At 33.3% G+C, this 21,210-nt stretch overlaps 1 protein-coding gene across 1 annotated transcript in view; it reads left to right on the top strand.

The window, feature by feature from the left end:
• LOC144973224 (GPI inositol-deacylase-like) overlaps window positions 1-21,210 on the top strand; it is a 64,877-nt gene that overhangs the window by 5,178 nt on the left and 38,489 nt on the right. The window contains exons 3-20 of the mRNA XM_078915396.1: window positions 568-588; window positions 2,399-2,463; window positions 5,018-5,106; window positions 5,725-5,767; window positions 6,054-6,145; window positions 6,879-6,975; window positions 7,596-7,753; window positions 8,053-8,085; window positions 8,934-8,986; window positions 9,898-9,964; window positions 10,381-10,548; window positions 11,865-11,942; window positions 12,725-12,777; window positions 16,433-16,496; window positions 16,884-16,964; window positions 17,660-17,891; window positions 18,204-18,273; window positions 19,308-19,470. Of these exons, the coding sequence (XP_078771522.1) occupies window positions 568-588; window positions 2,399-2,463; window positions 5,018-5,106; window positions 5,725-5,767; window positions 6,054-6,145; window positions 6,879-6,975; window positions 7,596-7,753; window positions 8,053-8,085; window positions 8,934-8,986; window positions 9,898-9,964; window positions 10,381-10,548; window positions 11,865-11,942; window positions 12,725-12,777; window positions 16,433-16,496; window positions 16,884-16,964; window positions 17,660-17,891; window positions 18,204-18,273; window positions 19,308-19,470 (1,627 nt within the window). The remainder of the gene's footprint in view (window positions 1-567; window positions 589-2,398; window positions 2,464-5,017; window positions 5,107-5,724; window positions 5,768-6,053; window positions 6,146-6,878; window positions 6,976-7,595; window positions 7,754-8,052; window positions 8,086-8,933; window positions 8,987-9,897; window positions 9,965-10,380; window positions 10,549-11,864; window positions 11,943-12,724; window positions 12,778-16,432; window positions 16,497-16,883; window positions 16,965-17,659; window positions 17,892-18,203; window positions 18,274-19,307; window positions 19,471-21,210) is intronic.

Below are 21,210 nucleotides of genomic sequence, written 5' to 3'. Positions count from 1 at the left end.
AAGTTTAGTGGATATTGCGCTATATAAATACTCAAGTGAAATAAATTTCTGGAAACATAATTAAAACTGATAGGATGAGTAGGGGGTGGATTCCACTGTCTGTTCCCTAAGTGGTAATGGTTTGTAGTGAGAAATATTTGCTGTTACTGCTAATTAGGATGGTGGCACCATTTTGTGTTTGGAACTTTAATTATTATATATCTTACCAATTGTTTTATGAATTCACCATGCTCAGACTTGTCACAGTGTATCATTTAATCCCCCAGCAGGCTGTAAGAAGTCAAATTCCATTTTTAGTAATATTCAGTATTGAGAATGTCAGTTCTTATTCACTCAAGATTCAAGAAGTTTTGGAGGGGCAGTCATCCATAAGGACCTATGCCAGAATATGGAATCATTGTAATCAAAAGCCAATTATTACACTCAAAGTTGCTTACAAAATGAGACATGGCAATGACTCTATCAGTGTCACATTTGTTTCTTAAACTATGTAATGATAAGTTCAGTTGCATTCAACAAGCATTATCATTTTAAAAGATTGAACGTCCTCTCTTTTCTTTGTTCCAGATCTTACTATGACTCATTCCGGTAAGTCTTAAGGTGTTTCATCTTTATCAATCATTGTCACTACAGCAGTCAAAGTGAATACTATCCTGCTAGAAGCTGTGGACTTTAAAAAGTGATATGCAAATGAATATAACCGCTTTAAGAAGAACAGAATACCAAACACAGTACATTTTGGGCTCAAAATACATTTTCAGCCAATAACAAAAACATTTAAAAACATTATTACATTACTTTAAGTCTAGAGAGATGGTACGTCTCATCAGAAAATACAAAGTTGAAACGTCATTTTTACTTCGTGTTTGCCAACTGAACTTGCTGAATACTTTTCTCCCATCTGTCTGGATTTAAAGTTTTTACTGTTTTTGTTATTGGTTGAAGAAGGGTAAGGAGTCTGAAACATTCTTTGTTTGGTATTTTCTTAATTTTTATTTTTGTAAGTCAACACAGCATGTGTCCGGTAAACTCATAAATTGAAATTTGATTACAATAAAAATACATTTGTCACAATTGAAGGATAAGAAAGCAATAACAAGAAGTCCTTCAAAGCCTTATATCCCTTGGAGCTGTAGTAAATCATGCTTTCCTTAAAGTTAAACAATCAGTAATAATTGTTTTGTTTAACCTTTGGATAGGATGCTAGTCTATCCTATACTCTATAATCAAAAGTACTTTTCCCCAGATCCAACAAATTTGCTGGGGGTCCTGATAGCTCACTTGGTAGAGCATTCACTTCACAAGCAAAGGGACTGATATCGAATCTCACATGCAATCGAGATTTTTTTTTTCTGACCCGTCTTTCCACTCAGCAGTAATTGGGTAGTCAGATCTCATAGATCTGTCAGAAAGCATTTTGCAATAGATTAGCATCTTATCCAAATGATAGCAAGCAATTGATATTGTCATTTTACACTATAGAAACCAGGATAAACTCCACTCCCAATGGCCAAATGGACTACTAACAAATCCTGCCACCCAATCATTACTATGTGTGCAGACAGAGGAAACTGTCTACAATTTCCCTTTCCCAGAAGCATACCTTCAATGTTTCAATTCACCGGCCTCAACCTGCAGAGATAATTTAAGTCGTATTGTTAATCCGTCAAACTTCAAAATGCCAATAACAATGTTACCATGTAATATTTAACAAGTAACCTACAAGGTGCAAGGTAAATAAGGTGGCCTAGAAATATCTGGAGGAGAGGTAAGCAAAGGATAAATGAAGAAAAAAGAAAACTCATGAGAATAGACTCTGAAGATAGCATAGAGAAGGACATGATGGAGAGGGTGAGTCAATGACCCGTACTTTTTTGGGAGTGAAGATTCTAAGTAAAATTAAGTAGCCCTTCAAAGCCATAAAGCCCTTAGAACTGGAGTTTATCCCAGTTTCTATAGCATAAAATGACAATATCAATTGCTTATTAGCATGTTGCCCATTAGATATGATGCTATTCCATCTTAAAGTACTTATTACCGTATTTAACAGACCCAGCTATCGAATGACTGTTGGTGAACAACGGGTTAGAGGAAATTTTGACTGCATCTGGGATCAATAGCAGTCCCTTTGCTAGGTTGGTGAGTGCTCTACATACTGAGCTTTCAGGACTGTCATTATTCTGCTTAATTTCCGAGATCACTTTGATTAATCTCAATTTTATATCACAGCCCAGCCAATTGTGATTATTCTGTTAAGCTACGAATTTTATTTTTTTATTTCCTATTTTTCTTTTTCACTCTGATTTCATATTTTTGAATACTGCTTTTTAATTCTTAAAGTTTGTAATACTTTGAATTCAAGCCACCTTTCCAGTGTGATTTGTATTGTTAATTGCAGACATGTGAAGCTCTCTGGAATTCCAGTTTTGTTTATTCCCGGTAATGCTGGTAGCCACAAACAAGGTATATATATATATATATATATATATATATATTTCATCCAATTTTTTGTACTCATATTTCTTTCATGTTCTACACAATGTATTGAATTACTTATATTCATAAATGAAATGGATAGGTAGATATAAATTAAAAGATGTTCTACACTCCACATATGAATTGGTGTGCTATAGAACTTTATGAGAAGCAAAAATAAGACCACCTCCTTTGTAGATTTCATCATACGCAGATTCCAAGGGGATTATTTGAAAAAAATCCTTGGATTTTTTCCCTCTTCCATTTAGAATTTTGCGGTGTACTATTTTCCTTTTTTCTTTTTTTTTTTGATTGCTTGGACTGTTATCAAAAACATTTAAAATGATAATTTGTATTAAAAGGGGGAAAATTTGCATTCTAAAGTTTAGATTTTTCTTTGAAAAAAAAAATATAGATTATTCTGTTTGCTACTTAATGCATGTGTAAGAAGGTTTAAGTTGCAAAAAAGCACAGCAACGCCAACCCCCCCCCCCCCCCCCCCCCCTTGTCTTCCACTGCAACAAAGACATTGGGATGATTTTTTTTTTAAAACGCACACAACTGATACTTTGAAAGACTACACATACAAGGCATTTATCATACAGTGCAGTAGGCTACTCCACTCTGCGATTATATTCTTGTATTTATAGGTTTCTGTTTGTTTGTTTGTTTTTTTTTGGGGGAGGGGGGGGGGGATATGATCGAAATTTGTTTAATCATTTTAGTGTGTTGTTTGTTTTTTTCCAACTGTTTCATTGCTACTGCCATTTTTCTGTGGCATATGTGAGGCATCCTGGTTATCTTGACTGGCAATATGTGTCAATGAGACAGCGTTTCTCTGTATAGTTTCTAAATCTTGTATCTTTTGTTTGATTGTACAATGAGCTTTTAAAAACATATGCATTTATATAGGGCAATATCCATCGAATTCAGAGACCCCTATTATTCCGTCTTGCAGACTCATTCCGCAAAGACTTTTCACATTCTGCGATCCGATGCTCAAGGCTGATATTCCACGTTTTGACAAAAAGGATCATAAAAGGAAAAAACTAGAATTATTGAGAGAGAAAAATGGGCCTGTATTGCTTGCTGCACATCCAAAAAAAAGAAAGCACTCATGAGCATCTTATTGTCACCAGATCAATGCCCAGGCATTCAGACTGCTATTATTTCAATTTAACCCCCTATTTACATTAAACAATTTCTAGTTTCCCTACTTTTGCCTGTCTTGGATTACTTGCAAACCAATCATGTCTCCACTAAATAATAAAGCGGTAAGTTTTTAAGTTGTTGATTCCTCTTTGCGGTGGAATGGGGTAGGGGTCTCTGTTAATGTGATCAATATGCTTTAGAAGACATTCTAGAATATCATACACAAGCTTGTATAAAATCAAAAGTTTTACACTGATGTGAGAATTAGATTCAGAGATAATGTATAAATGCATGAGCTGAGAAGAAACAAAAAATTTAATATGCGAATTGAATTGCACAGCATTGCTTCCAATGCATTTCAGCTCACTTCTACTTTTGACAATTGTGCTAATGCCAATGTCTGAAAGGAAAAGGTCTCATTTTGTATTTTGAGATTAAAGTAGTAGTTAATCTTCCTGTTTGTGAGTGTATATCACTGTGTTTGGATGCATTGACTCATTGATTTACACTTATATTGTGCAACACCACCCCTTTTTATATGTCCAAAGAAAAATACAAAAAAATATTGAATCTAGAGGGGCTACTATTTTGCATGTGTTTGAGATGGCTATGCAATAAACACATATTTTAGTATTGTTGTATCGAGCTCACTGCACGCTTGATAGGAATGATATATTGAAAAATTACTAATATATTACCTTGTGTCATCATCTTCATTCATCATTATCTTTTAAGAATCAGTATTTTTTTTATTACGGGCAACCAAATTTAAAACAATTATCACCATATTTGTTTTGTGTTCTGCTGTGAGTCGTTTTGTTTTGTTTTTTATTTTTTTGTTTTGGGGGGGGGGGGGGGGGGCGCTTGTTTGTTTTTTAAATTTTGTTTTGTTGTTGGTTTTATTCAATCTATTTCTCTTTGTTATTTGCTGGGGTTTTTTTTTCTTTTTGGGTTGGGTGGCTCTTTTGTTATTATTTTTTCTTTTACATTTTTTTTCTCGGGTTTTGTTTTTTGTTTTATTTTTTTGTGGTATTTTTTTTTTCCATTTAAAATTTTTTAAAAACCTTTTTGGGTGTACGACAGTGTTGTTACTACATGACTAGGTAGGTGTCACTGATTTACAATCTGTTATTTTCTGGTCTCACTCTTGTGTCCTTGGATTAGTCACATGACACACAATAGTCCAATGGGTGTGAATAAATACCTTTGCTAAAGTGACATAATGTAAGAATACGAGTACAGAACAAACACCTAACAGGTGACTTGTAGTTTCATATTACACAATGCAATGAGAATGGTTCAACCTCTGAAAATGTATTGTTAACGTGAATGTTTATTTTATTTTATTTTTCTTGCACAAGCAATTTTCAAAACTTTCAATCTTTTTCAGTCAGGTCATTAGGCTCAGTGGCTCTCAGAAAGGCACAGGAGAGACCGGATGGCATCCATTTTAATTATTTTGTGGCTAAATTCAATGAGGTTAGTAATATATTATTGGTGGGAATTACATATTTTTTAAAGCTTAACTTCAAGAACAAAATTCAGAATCAATTATATTTTATATCTACTGGTAGATTAGGTGGTTAAGCACTACAATATATATTTCACTTTAACCCTCTCCTTATCACTCATAGGAAAATGTCACATTTGTTACAATGCAACCGACAATTTTCTCATTCTGATTTCTCTTGTACATCACAAAATTCAAAGAATTGCTTTGATTACAGATATAAATACTAAACACTGTGTTATAGAGCTCATTTGTTACTTTTTGTTTGAGTAAAAAAGTCTATTCTTGTGTTGGGTGGGAGTTAATTTTCGGGGCAAATTCTAAAAATAGCTGGTAAGGAGAGAGCTAAAATCAAGATGTATCACTTATCATGAAGCGTTCTTCAGACAAGTCACCAGAATCCAATGTATGCTCTTTTCATCGTTTCTCAAAATCTTCGATTTTCAACTCCCATCCATGGTTTTAAATTTGGTGACCAAGTATTGAAATATATATTGTTTTTCAAAATGTTATGCAATCAAGTATATTATGTATTTGAAATCTTTAAACGCATTCCTTAACTCATTTCATTTATTTCATTACCTTAGGAATTCTCAGCACTCAGTGGTTCTATTTTGAAAAGACAAACAGGTATTTTATTGTTTTGTGTTTAGATATATTTTTGGTGGATATTATCTGTTTTAGGTTTGTTTTTGTTGAATTAAAAAAAAAAATGTTTTCCCCCATTTTGTATGGTTTTTTTTCCCATTAGGCCTTTAAGTACACTTTAGCAGCTGAAATAAAGTATACTCATTGTTTGTTTGTTTTTTGTTTTTTTTATGGGGGGGGGGGGGAGGGTTAATTCTTAACATATATCATTTTATTAAATATATATCAAGTCCTATATGTTAATGCTAATAAAAACGTTTTTTTTCAGAGTACATCCAAAAATGTGTAACCAAAATTTTATCGTTGTATGATCATATGAAATCGCCTCCTAAAACAGTGGTTCTCGTGGGACATTCAATGGTAAGTGGGTTTTTATTTTTGTTGGGTTTTTTTCCGTTTTACTATAGACATTTGACAGTGATACTTTAAGGCTCTTTGAAAAATCATGGTGATGGTAAGATGATGATGATGATGACAACAACAAAAAAAGTAGTCCTTCAGAGCCTTTAGACTCATGAACCCAGAGTTTATCCTGGTTTCTGTTATGTGAAATGGACAACAGCAATTGCTTGCTACCTTTTGGATAGGACACTATTCTATCATAAAGTACTTTCTGCCAGATATAACAGACCCAGCTATCCAATCACTGCTGGGTGGACAGGGAGGTCAGAAAAAATCTTGACTGCACCTGGAATCAATCTCAGTCCCTTTCCGTGTGAAGCAAGTGCTCTACCAACTGAGCTATCGAGACCCCCAATGATGACAAAGTGACTATATTTTTATTTTTCCTCCTTCATTTCTTTTGTGGCTGTCTGCTCTATCAACCACTATTTGAAACAATGATTACATTGAGGTTTAATTTGACTCCATGATTCAGACAGCAGCTATAGATCCGAATTGTCAATATAAACTTTTATGATGCATTAGATCACACTTATGCAACTTTTACCAATGAAATCAAATGGTCATTTTTTTTTACTCTGATCCAAATCTAGATTGTTATTCTACTTTAAACCACAAGCAACTTATTGTCATGCGTTTGCACTAGCTGCCTTAGATAAATTCTCTTGTATTCATTTTTATGCAATTACAGGGAGGTTTCATCGCCAGAGCTCTGTTTACAATGCCTGGCTTCGACCCTTCCACTGTCAACACCATCATCACCCAAGCCACTCCTCATCAAAGGCCTGGTAAGGAATACCTTTTGGCACAGCACAATGCTCATTTCACATTGATCCAATTCTTTTTTTTTCAGGGTTGTGATTTTGGAGATTTTGTTATTAGTTTTGTTTTGGAATCCATTATGATGTTATTAGAATGCTCTCTCATCGATTGCAGCTTTTGTTTTTCATTTTTTAAAAATAAATTATATTTGTATTGTTTTTAATAAGTCAAAGGAATTAATTTCAGTACTTGTTTTGTGATAATGATGATTACTATATAAAGATGTCATTGATTACAGCTTTATTGAAAAAAATCAATTTTTATCTTCACAATCCTGATAAAAAAATATACAAAATTCTGATACAGTCCTGCTATAGATGTGTTAAATTGTTGGCAGGTAATATTCTCTATGAGTCATGTGTACTTGTTAGTGGTCATAGGGAAAAATACCTTTTCCAAATAAAAAAGAAGTGCACAAAACAGCTAAAGCTAAATATCGTTTTCTAATAATCACACATTTAAGAACACTTTTACTAAGTGCTTAGTGCTCTTATTAGGGATGATACATTTTAGAATTTACCTGTGTTTACGTTGTCATCTGATGAATGTTTATTATTACTCTCTTCATTATGAAATGTTATTCCAGTGACACTTGTGGATGCAGTTATTGTTTCTCTCTACAACTATGTCAATGAGTTTTGGAGATCCAACACGGCTACCTCTCTACGACATGTGACTGTAGTCAGCACGGGAGGTGGATTTAGAGATTATCAAGTTCGATATGACCTGACATCATTAAAAGGGGTTTGTATTTCTTTTATGTTGCTCTTTTTTTTAAAATCTGTATAAACTCTATTACTCTTTTTATTTTCAGGTATTTTGATATTTGTGTGACGTTAGTCATCATTACTATGATTGCAGAACTGGTGTCCTGCTTGTTAAAAAATAATTATACATCCTCAACTATAAACAAATGTTATTTAACATGTGACTAGAACAATACAAAATTTATAAACAGAATCCCTCATGTAAAATTTAGCTAAAATTTATATGAAATATATTCATTTGTTCTAATGTTATTGTTGACTTTCTCTTTATTTTAGATTGTGGACCCATCAAGAAGCGTTAGTGCTTTGGTAAGTATATTTTTTTTTCCCTCTCATGTAAAACTTTTCATATCAATCAATGACAGGCACTGTAAACTCACAATTTGTCATGGTTGCAAGGAAGGGTTGGAACTTTTTATTTCACATGATGGCTCAAAGATTGTCTTATATCCCCTTGTATAATATGTTTTCCCTCTCCTTAATATTTTCTTTCCTTGTTCTATAATGAGATAATAGATTTCGCTGTAGTCAACACTGGGACCCTTACTGAGAGGGAAAAAAAGATATAATTCGATTTTGTGGGTGGAGATGTTTTTTGGGTTTTAAAAAAATTATAATGAGGGGGGAGGGGCAGCATGTAAATCATTGAGCTGTTACATACTGTTATATACATCATTATATGGATCATTAGCTATTATTTGGATGAAACTTACAGGTGGTCTGTAACCAAAAAAAGATTGCTCTTGAAATCTACCTACGTTCCCTGTTTTAATTAGTCTTATTTGCTTTACTTTTTATTCAGTGCTTTTAAATGCTGATCTTTTGCATAGTTCTCCTTTTACTGGCACTGGTATGACCTTAAGGTATTGTAATTGCCCAAAAACACATAAAACCGAAATTGAAGGTTGTAGGGAATTTGGAATTTCTTTTATAAACAGAATCAAATTCCTAGACTTTGTTAATTTATTCCAACTAATTGAATGTTTCATTTTTAGAAAAAAACAAAGAGTGGCTATTATAATCATTATGAACGGTGGTGTTTACAAAAAAAATGAAATAGCACAGGTCCAAAACCTTCAAAGAACAGTGATCAAATTATGATATTTCATCTCCATTTATTAGACCAATGACTAAAAAAATTGTATATTCTCCTCCAGACATCATCAGTGCCCAAGTCATGGGTGTCTACAGATCATCAGTGTTCTGTGTGGTGAGTTGTGGTGTGGTCTAAGAAATAATGTGCGAAACAACAATGCGAGAATTTAAAGTTGACTTCATTTTGATATCAATAATTTATTTCAGTTTTAATTATATTCATATCAATGTATTTGGAGTATTTCATAGAATCTACTCGTGAATCATCACCCTGTAAAGGGTGATAATTTGCATAATTTCTATTTTTTGCCAGTTTGAAATTGATACTCGATTTATTTCAGTCTTCACAGAGAACAAGGAAGTTTTCAATACCTTTAGCTAGGTCATACTTTGGTAATACAGAGTTAAGCACATAGAGATTACACACAATTAAAATTCTTTGGTATGATTTTGATTAGATGGGATGAAGTTATACCGATGTTTGAGTATATCACTGGTTGATTCTCTGATTAGACTAATGAGTTTTAAAGGTATTGTTTTATTTTTATTAAATTATTATTATTATTATTATTATTATTATTATTATTATTATTATTATTATTATTATTATTATTATTATTATTATTATTATTATTATTATTATTATTATTATATTATTATTATTATTATTATTATTATTATTATTATTTCACGACTACGGGGTCTTGTGGTACGACACTCGTCTTCGGACTGGAAGGTCCAGGGTTTGTATCCCACTCTGAGCGTTTCATAGTTGTGTCCTTGGGAAAGACTATTTACTCACATTCTCTCATCTAACTCCAGTGTTGAGTAAGTACTTGGCCATTGACAGTGTTATCTGTGTTGGAAAATTTTGTAATATCGCCTAACAGGCATCATCCTCATCAAACCTGTTAAGTATTGCTGTCGGCCATGGGACCCCCTGTGAAGCATTTTGAGCATGTATAGTGGATCTATAGATGCTCATAATTTCAAGTTTTAAAACTTTAGTCTTTTCTTCCCATCCAGGTGCCGGCAAATGGTATTTGTAACTAAAAGAGCTATGTTTGATCTTATAGACCTCAAGACTAAACAGGTTTGTTTTTCTGCCATTTTATTGTTTTAAAGCTTCCCACATCATGTCAAAAGTGGGCATTTCCTTATGCAGAGAGAGAGATATATAAGGGGGGGGGGGGGGGGGGGGCGGTATAGAGCTGGTTCTTACAACAACAAAAAAAATAAGGAAAGTGAAATTTTTGATCAAGTATAATACACATTGCTATTTTAAAACACTTTAAAAAAATATAAAATCAAGTTATGTTTTTGCTGATTACACGTTTTTACCACTGTGTTTTTGTTAGAACCGAGTTTGCATAGAAACATTGTCAAAGAATGTAAATCATATGACAAAAACTTTTTTAGAAATAAGAGCTGGAGTTAAAAAGTCTATCAATGATTATGATTGCATCAATCACGTCAATCTCCTTTAATATATTTTATATATTTACCCAGATCTATGAAGATCCAGAACTTCGTATGAAAGTGATCCGCCACTATTTTATTTCCAACAATGGAATGCAAGATTATTTATCCCATGAGAAAAACAAAACTTTGAAGTTAGACCCAAAGATTGAATGGGAGACAAAGCTTGACAGACTGTGGAAAGTTAAAATGAAAAAGGTAAGGAATTATATAGAATTTTTTTAAAAGAGCACTGAACAAATCACCCCAAAAATGTTGTAGTATAATCATGTCACATTAGATTGAGTACCATGAAACAATTACATTACTTAGAGGATGATTTATACTCTCAATTTTGAGAGTGGTTCAGCAGTGGTAGAATATCATGTTTTGTCTCATTGTGTGATGCTAAGCATGGTCAATGGCAGGATGGGTGACAGTGATACAAAACTCTGGCCCATATACTGTTTCTTTGAGTAATGCAACATACTTACAATACCCGTCTTAACTTAGTTGTGAATGGGTATTTGGTTATAGGCAGTGGCATATTGTAAGATTACTAGTTTGAAAAGGGTGCCTAATGACTTGTGCTGCATGAAATGGATATTTATAACATTAGATGAGATATTGTGAATAATATTGAGCATGGTGAAACTACTGAAATGCGTTATATATGCATTTTTATTTAAAGCACATCAAATGCAACTTGGATACTGGTGATGTGACATTTAAATATTATCTGTTATTATTTCATATGTTATGAAGAAGTAAAAAAATATTTTTATGTTTATGAAAGCATTGCCAGAAAAAGTTTGCAACCAACGTGACACCTCATATTGAATTTGGTAAGAGGTGCTCTTTCAAACATAAGTCTGTCTCAAAGTACTTTCCTCCAGATCCAAATGACCCAGCTACATTCACTGCTGGGTGGACAGGGGGATCAGAACAAAATCGCGACACTACCCTGGATCCGTCTCAGTCCATTTGTGTGTGAGGCTGGTGCTCTACCAACTGCGCTATTGGGAATTATAAAATTAGACATGTTTGGTTCTAGAATTATCGTTACAAATATATTTTATATGATCTCAGCATACAATCATATGGAGTCGTGATGTTGCAGACTCTTTATCAAAATTTGAAAAGCTAGTTCACAATAAGATAAAGATCTGAACAAGTGTGTATGAAAGGTGCCAGACAAAGCAAGAAAGAAAAATAGAAGAAGAAAAAACATCCCAAATTTTTAGGGATGTTTTTTTTTTCTTCTATTTTTTCTTTCTTGCTTTATCTGGCACGTTTCATACACACTTGTTCAGATTTTTATCTTATACTGGTGCCTGCTCCTTAATTTCTTAAATTTGATATAGTTCACTATCAATAAGCAGACCGATTCATGTTTGGAAGATTTTAGAACTTCCTCAAGTGTCATCAGTCCCTAAATTTTGTCTGTCTCTGCTAATTTATGTAATTTGGGGAATGAATAATCTCATGGATTGTAATCTTCCTACAATATTTTATTCTTAATTAATTTTCCACAGAGTAAATCCTCAAAATACATTGCCATGCCAGTGTCACTAGAGGAAGGAAAGGATTCTGTGCTTATTTTGTCTAACCTGGTGAGGCCACATATTAGCATCATTTATCTTTAGATCATTTATTCCACTTTAAATACCAAAAAAAGTAGTCATTCAGAGCTATAAGGCCCATGGAGCCAGAGTTTATCCTGATTCTGTAGCATGAAACGGACAATATCAATTGCTAGCTACCCTTTGGACAGGATGTTAGTCCGTCTCAAAGTACTTTCCATCAAATCTAAAAGACCCAGTTTCCCATTCACTGCTGGGTGGACAGGGGGATCAGGAAAAAAGCTCGACTTCATCCTTGATCAATCTCAGTCCCTTTGTGTGTGAAGCAAGTGCTCTACCAACTGGGACCCCCTTAAAGTCCAAAAAAGGTTACGTTATCATTTATTAATAGCCTTTATTGTCTCCAACATAAAACAATAAGAGTTGAAAAGTGTGGTTTTGGGTATCAGATACCCTAAGCATAATTTTTGTTTAGATACTCAGAAGTGTTCTTTTGTTTTTCTTTTTCTTTTTTTTGTTTGGGTCATAGAAATGCTGGCCAAGTGTTATAAAGGTCAAGAATTTAATAAAAGAATATTACACAATGATATTATTATTATTAAAGCCCTAATGTTGTTGAAAAGTTTTGATTTAAAGTACAATAATTTTCATACGTCTTATTTAGTTTGTAGTTTGTTTTGAGTTGTTTTTTTAATCCTTCAGTAAATAATTTGATATCTTTCCCTTGTGCATGAGAGATAGATATATCAATATCGTAAAAATATTTTCAAGGTTATAAACTGGCTTTAGTTTGACATATTTCTTTATTTCAGACGAATGGAGAGTGGGTGTGTTACTGTGATATTCCTAAGGGACAAGACAGGTGGTAAGTATATTTTAATTCAATCATGGATGAAAAATCTTTTTGATTCATTTAACAGCTTTTTCTATTTACTGTGATGAATGTAAGTAATATGGAAACAACTCTAGTAAAAGGTAAAAGTCTGAATGATACAATACCAAGTAAAACTAAGAGAAAAGTCATTTTTTAAATTAACCATTCACTCAGGGATATAAAGCACCAGCCCTGATTATTATTATTATGGGGGGGGGGGGGGGGGGGGGGGGGGGGGGGTTGGTTGGAGTGAATTTTTCCTTTTATCTCAACTGGCACTATATATTACACTGTTTTCAGATGTTTATAGCATTTACAATCTAGTACCAATAAAAAGGAGTGAGGCAAGGATGCGTTTTATTTCCAGACCTTTTACATGTACACTGAAATAATCTTACGTGAAATTGAAGACATAAGGTAGATCGCCCCAAATCTGTACGCTTTTTCTATACCTCAAATTCTAATAGTTCTGGCTGCAGATTAATTTAACTAAACTCTCCACTTTTTGAGAAACTCAATTATTTGACGTCTTTTGATTGATTTGATGTAAACACATGTAAGGCCAGTTAACCTATTAAAAAAACAGAAAATATATCACCAAACCCCCTCGCCCCAAATACATACGCTTGTGCCCCAAACTCGTACACGGCTTGCTTCAAACCCTTACGACATTAAATTTGTAGTTATACAGCCTAATATATTTTCAAAATAAGTTTATATGACAATGATGTGGTAGAATTTTAGCGTCAGTTTATATAAATGGATGAATTATGTGAACGTTTCAGATTCCCCCCCCCCCTTTATTAAACGACAAATTATATGACACAATAGGCATGATAGTTCTCTTGTTACTATTGTTTTTGAACCCCTAGTTGTTTTGTGAATAACATTTAGTGGATATGCGCTGTATAAATGCTGACCTTTTGAAATTAATGTGATCTTTTGGATACTTGGATTAACAGTTTGGATTTGGGGCAAGGCATATATGGTTTTGGGGCATGGGGTAAAGTGGCATGCCCTAAATCCATTTGAGACTATAAAAACATTTTATATATTATATTTTACTGGCAAAACACTTATGTAAATGACTAATTTAACATCTCTGCTTATCATTAAAATCAAAATTGTACACAAATGATAGAGGAAAGTACTTTTACAGAATCAATTTATTATAGTGGTGAAAATTAAAAGATTGTGTGTTAAATCGTAGTAGATTATTCAGTTTCAACTTAGAAAAGTAACCAAATTTCTACCCGATTGGTTAGCATAATTTATGACAATATTTCGAATTAAAGTTGATAATGACTGGTATGAATATTGATTTTTATGCGAAGTTCAAGATCTTCTGATTATAAAAAATTCCATCCACTGTGAAAAAGAGTGTTATGTAAACACAGGAAAAGGATTTATGTGACTTACTCTGAAGCGTATGGATTTAGGGTGACCTCCCTACCAGGCATTTGTGTGGGGGGGTGAGAATTTGACAAATCTGAGATATGCGGACGATGTAATTCTTATGGCTTACACCCCAGAAAACGTTCGGATCATGCTTGACAAATTAGTGGCTGATTGCAAAGTAAAAGGACTTTTGCTGAATTTGAAGAAAACCAAGTGCATGGCCGTCAACAAACAAAATCAAGATTTATCATTTCACCTAACCAGCAAAGGGAAAACCACAAACAAGTTAAAATGTTTAAATATCTCATTGCAAACATCACGAACGACGCTAGAGATTTTGCAGAGATAAAACAAAGAATTGCGATCGCTAAAAACACTTTTCACAATTTCAGACCAGTCACCTCTGCCACCAATGTTAAGTGAAACACGAAACTCAAGATGATCTGAAATTACATTCTCTCATCTCTCCTCTATGCATGTGAAACTTGGACTCTGGACAAAATCGAATGTCGAAACCGAAAAGAAGCTTTCATAATGTGGATTTACAGAAGATTGCAAAACATCAAATGATCAGAAAAAATAACAAGAATTTTTGCTTAGAATAGGGAAACCCATACAGATTGTGAAAACCATCAGAAAAAGGCAAATGGGTTTTCTTAGCCATGTGTGATGACAAGGACACATTCAAAGCCTAACATTTAGAGGCTACAGAGAAGGAAAAAGAGCTCATGGTCGTAAGAGATTAAACGTTCCTGACCAGTTTGAGGCTGTCAACAAGCAACATCCCTGCAAACTCTTGAGTACATGAGGGAGGCAGAGGATAGATCTTTGTGGAGGCATATGATAGACAACATGCACACAAGCGCAACCACAGATAAGTAAATAACCTAATCCTAACCAAATCAAAATCATTTTCAACTCCATAGTTATCTCTTAATTTTAGGCATGAGGTCAACATACCTTTCTATCTTTTTAATATGTCTGGACAACTGGATCCTGAAGACAGACTTTAAGGTATTAATTATGAACTTTAACTTAAATTGGGGGTCCTGATAGTTCAGTTGGTAGAGCGCGCTTCACACACAAAGGGACCAAGTTCGATCCTGGGTGCAGCCGAGATTCTTTCTGACTCCTCTGTCCACCCACCAGTGTATGGGTAGCTGGGTCTGTTAGATCTCTGAAATTACTTTGTGATGGACTAGCATCGTATTCAAAGTGTAACAAGCAATTGCTATTGTCCGTTTCATGCCATAAAAACTGGGATAAACTCCGGCACCATGGGCCTCATGGCGTCTTAAGGACTACTTTTAAACTTAAATTGATAACATTGAAGAGAATGAATGTAGTTTCTTAGACTGAAAAATATAATAAAAACAATGTTTTCTTTGTCATAATTGTCAGAATCAGTGATGATACTTTTCCGCGGATCCGCGGAAATCCGCGGTTTTCTTTCCTTTCCTCGGTTTTCCTCCTCAGATCCTCGATCCGCGGATATTTCCTTCATTTCCTCCTTTTACTTTTTTTTTATATAATAAATCTTTAAAAAATACCTCCTTTTAAAAAAAAAAAAATATATAAAAAATTTCCTCCTTTTACTGGACTCCGGGCGTTTTAAAATTGTACTCAAAAGAAGTCATCCTGCCTACTTTCCTGTGGTGCAAGAATGTTCTAGGTGAGTTTTCCGTTTTTCCAAGACTTTTCCTCCTTTTTGACTTTTTGTGAGTATCATCACTGCAGAATCTCATTTACGCACATGATACCAGATGGGGAGAGGGGGGGGGGGGGGGTGAAGGCGTAGATTGTGTCACATTTGTATTTTAGGAATAAATCTAAAGCTTATGTTTATTTCAAGCACAAAAATTGAATATCAGGAAGTTGTGGGCATTTTAATGGATGATTTGGATACCCATCAATTGGTAAAGTGCCCCTGACCATCTATTATTATTATTATTATTATTATTATTATTATTATTATTATTATTATTATTATTATTATTATTATTATTATTATTATTATTATTATTATTATTATTATTATTATTATTATTATTATTATTATAATTGTTCTTGTTGTTGTTGCTGTTAATTATTATTACTATTATTAATATTATTATTATTATTATTATTATTATTATTATTATTATTATTTATTATTATTATTATTATTATTATTATTATTATTATTATTATTATTATTATTATTATTATTATTATTGATAATCTTTTGCATTTTATTCTGACTTTTCAGCTCTTCCTGTACAAGCCTGTCAGATCGATCCCGTCTGCTACCACCATTGCTCTCGAATTCTAAGGTATGGATTTCTTTCGTGGGTCAATAATAATTAATAAACTGATTGTTTCTCATCACATCACCATTTTAATAGCTCTATCCCATAACACTCTGATGCAGACAAACGTTAAAAATAGAAATGCTTTCTTTTATGCTGAACAACTTTGAAGTTTTCCCATTTTATACAAGATGTTACCAACATCAGGAAACCAATTTTCTTTGCTTACGTTTCTTTTAGTTTATTTTCATTTTGATATTTTAGAAGAAGAGATGTTTTCCTTTGTATTTGAATAATGTCATGTAATTTGTTTTAAATTAAAATTTTATTGTAGTTTGACCTTGGATTTAAGTGGCTCCAAACTTAAATCCTCTCTTTTAACTTTTTAAAAATTATTTTTTACATTTTCAGTATGTGAGGGTCAACAGACAGGATATTCCTATCACCAGTGAGACTCATATTGTTGTTATCATTCCAAAGGGTGCAAAAATGGTGAGTTTATTTATTTATTTTTGCCATTAACTGGTCGAAATAGTGCTTAGTAGCTTTAGTCGCTTTGTCTTTGGTCTCTTTTGATTCAGCAATACATCAGAATTTTATTAGGGTCTTCCAACCTCAATGCAGTAAATGTGTAGCTGGATTTAATTTACCTGTTGCAAAAAGTATTCTGGAAGATCATTTGTCATATCCAAAGGAAAGCAAGCAATTGTAATTGTCGTTTTGCTTTTCTATTATGTGCCAGCATTCCTTAATTGATTGACATACTGGGGCACAGCGTTGCTCAGCAGTACAGTCTTTGCTTTGTACCCGAAAGGTACGGTCTTTGCTTCGTACCCGAAAGGTACGAAGCTGACGCCTGGGTTATTCCAGTCTATTCTATTGGAATAGACCCTAGAGACAAATTTCCCCTAAGGGATGAATAAAGGGAATTTTATTTATTTATTATCATTAATAATGATATATTGTTACCTCTTATAGACATGGACTAATGAGTTACTCTTAAGAAAAAGTTGCTTACCTTTATTTTACTTTATTTAGCAATTAATAAGTTACCATTATCTGAGTGACCTTTTTTAAAATATTTATCCTACTTACTAAGCGTAGAATCCACTCTTTGTATTCTATCACTCCAAAACACACTGTTACCTTAATAAGAATATGAACAAATTTTCTACATCTTTTTCCAGGTCAGCATTCAAGGTGATCGCTATAACATGGATGAACGTCACTTGATTTACCACCTTCCCAACACCTATGACAGCATCATCTCCTTCCCCATCTCTGCCACGGATGGAGCAGCCATGCTCAAAGTGTCCAATGCTTCCTCTTTCTACAGTCTTCATCTGGCTGGTATGGCCCTCCCTACCAACACTTACATGGCTAAAGTTTCTCCAATGGGGTGTAAGAAACATCATGCTGGTGAGAACTGGTTTTGAATATTTGTTTACCAATTGAAGGAGATGTGATATTTAATGGAATTACACTTGATATCTTGAACAAATATCAATCTAGCAGCTTTAAAACTGAACAAAATGCTTAATATATAGAATATTGAAATTTGCATTTACATTTTAATAGATTCCAATAAACAAATATATAGAAGCAATCATATTAACCTCGTGATTATAGATTTGAAGATTTTGTTGAATAATATTCATTTTGAATGTTCACTCATGCAGTGCACCCAGCATTTTTTTAAAGTATTGTTTTTTCTTCTTTGGTATATAACAGAGGACAATGAAGGCAGTGTATTACGACTTAATGTTCCGTGGAGTGTGGAAGAGACTTATGCTTTTTCTGGGTGAGTAGACTCCATAGATTTTGTCAACATATCCACTTAACATGCTCAAAGCCCTTTACAAAGGATCCCTGACTAACAGCAGCATGTAACATTTAGAACGAAACATGACGCCTGTTAGGCAATATTACAAGTTTTTTCCGACAGAAACAATGCTGTTAACGGCCAGGTACTCATTTTACACCTGAGTACGGGGAGAGAATGTGAGTAATGAACCTTTTCCAAGAACTCAACAATGCGCAGAGTGAGGCTCGAACCCAGGACCTTCCAATCCGAAAGCAAGTGTCATACCACATAGCCACATTTTATCATAATGTCTGTGTTAAGAAATGCACAGTATATGCCCATGTTTAAAAGCATTTTCTTCTTCAAAAATAAGGTGCATGAAATCACCCTGAATTTCACTCCAGTTAAGTTACTGTGAGGTGTGATGTCCTGTTTTATTACTACTGTAATTGTATATTTATGTGTTGCATAAATTACAGTTTGAAATGGCTATCACTCTCATGTGGTAAACACTCTTCCAAATGTTTGGGGGTTTTTTCATTAGGTCTAATTTTTATTATAAGTAAGAAATTGCGTCCTTGTAAAAATTTCTACAAACTTGATGTCATACCAGTCATACCAGACATCAAGTTTGTAGAAATTTTTATTGTCTCTTTTATTTAAATAATGCTGTGTTGGATAAGAATCCCATGTATTTTACATCACAATTTCGTCCCAGACTCGTGGTGTTCTTTCTATATCCTTACACGTCCGTTTTAGTTGCATTATTTTTGTCTACGAAAATAATCTGAAATCTAAAATATTCTCATTTCAAACTGCAAATTCTGCCTACTCACACCTTTCATATAATATAAAATATATATTTTAGACTTTATTCAAATTGTTCCATGTTCAGTAAAATATCCTTGAATATTTTTTTTATCATTTGGGATCACATGATCATAGTTCTATTAGTGTTTAGATTACTACTATTGAAAAGATTTATATTATCATGATATTATTTTTACCATTACCAATATTGCAATGTATAGGTACAACAAGGAAGTGAGCCTTCCAATTAAGCTTCAGTCAGGAAGACCGTCAGACTATGACAGAGAGATTGATACCATGGAGCCACATCTTGAGATGTTCTTACATCCCTACTGCCATTACCAAGTCAGATTGCTCGTCTCAAGCAAAGACACTGTAGGGCAGGTAAGTGTTTCTTAATATTTGATTTGAAAAATTGCGACAGGTTTTAAGTGGCTCTTATCAGGGTTCTGGTGACTCAGAAGCAAAGGGACTGTTTTCTGTCATGGGTTGCTCCAGTTTTTTGTTTTTTTTGGACCCCTACATCCAAGAAGCAAAGTTGGTAGTTGGGTCTGTTTAATCGGGGGCGTATATTTGCAATATACTGGCATTCTATCCAAATGGTAGCAGACATTAATTATAATTCATTTAATGCCACAGAAACTGAAAATAACCTATAGCTTCATAGTCTTTATGCCTATTATTTCCTAAGTGTTAGTTATAAGGTTAAAGTTTTGATTCTCTCGTCATTTTGAAGTTTTAAAGGCAATTTCCCAATGGCTCGAGTTGATTGATGTTCATGATATGAAATAAGAAGTTTTGACCAAGCGTTAAACTGCAAATTTCGAAAAACTCAAAATATAATAATTATTTGTAATTTAGTCATTAATTATTTTTGCGATATGATTTGTATCTAGATATAAAACATAAAGAGAAGAGATAGAGGTATAAATACTATTTGAGCATGTCCTCAGATTTACGGAGTTATACTTTAAATTTTTTTATTTGAATTCACTTCACATAGGGTTACCAATTGCCACTATTAGATGATCTTATTTTGATATTTTAAGACTGCAGTAAATAATATTATACTCTTGTCAAGGCAAAATTGCCACAGGATTAAGACAAACCTGTTCATTATTCACAAAGGAGTTTTCATGGAGAAGGGGGGGGGGGGGTTGTGATAAAATTATTAATACTCAATATTGATCATTGGGATAACATTGTTGATTTCTGTAAGCATTCCGCACTCATTTAAGGATTACCTCTATTTTACATTGGGTTACCAAAGCAAGAGCATTTTTCAATGCTATGAAAAAGGCTAAAGTAATTTTTATTTTCTTTTACGTTTACTGAATACTCCCTGTCATTAAATTGGAATAGTTTATGGATTACCTGCTTGTCTGCAATACTGAACTCCACGCTTTTCTGATTTAAATGCGTAAACCTGCTAATAATTGAGATGAGACCAGTTTTGATATCATCATTTTTAGGAGAGGATAAACGTACATACCATGCTAACTTTTTCTTTATATTGTCTATCATGTGTATTGTGATCATTCTCATTGTGCACAATTGATATATAACATGAAACATAACATGATCTATGGTGAAAATATATGCTCATTTCAACGTAGCAGTAATCGTGAGTCACTGGAACAAGTCAGATTGATCCCGGGGGCTATCAAGATTTTTTTCTGACTACTTTATTTATTGAGACTCACAAAATAAGAGTCAATTTACTTTAAAATAAACATGACATGCGACCCATTGTTTCAAGGCAGTGTTAAGTTAGTAAGACTTCATCAAGAAAAATACACCTTAAGGCCATAATGAAGATAACATTCGTAATTTTTTTTCACCTAGATTTTCTATTTTCATCCAAGATGTTTGATATTAAAGTACTAATTTTCTGTATCTTTTTATGTTCGAACCCAATAGTCAATACTGTTTTGGATAGATGGAGACAAAATTTTAACAAATATTTTAATTACTCTCTTTCAAGATGTCATAGTTTTGGTATATTTAATAAATCAACAGTGGGTGTTCATTGAGAAATTTTGATATGTTTGTTTTTTTGGGGGGTTTTTTGTTTGCTTTTTTTTTTCTAATGAACAAAATTTACAACTGACTAACTGATTGAAT

The sequence above is a fragment of the Berghia stephanieae genome, chromosome 5 (assembly GCF_034508935.2).
Source record: "Berghia stephanieae isolate SIO BIC M18660-M18661 chromosome 5, UCSD_Bste_1.3, whole genome shotgun sequence".
Lineage (NCBI taxonomy): Eukaryota > Metazoa > Mollusca > Gastropoda > Nudibranchia > Aeolidiidae > Berghia > Berghia stephanieae.
Note: the sequence above shows the minus strand (reverse complement) of the source record. Positions and strands in the feature narration are given on the sequence as shown.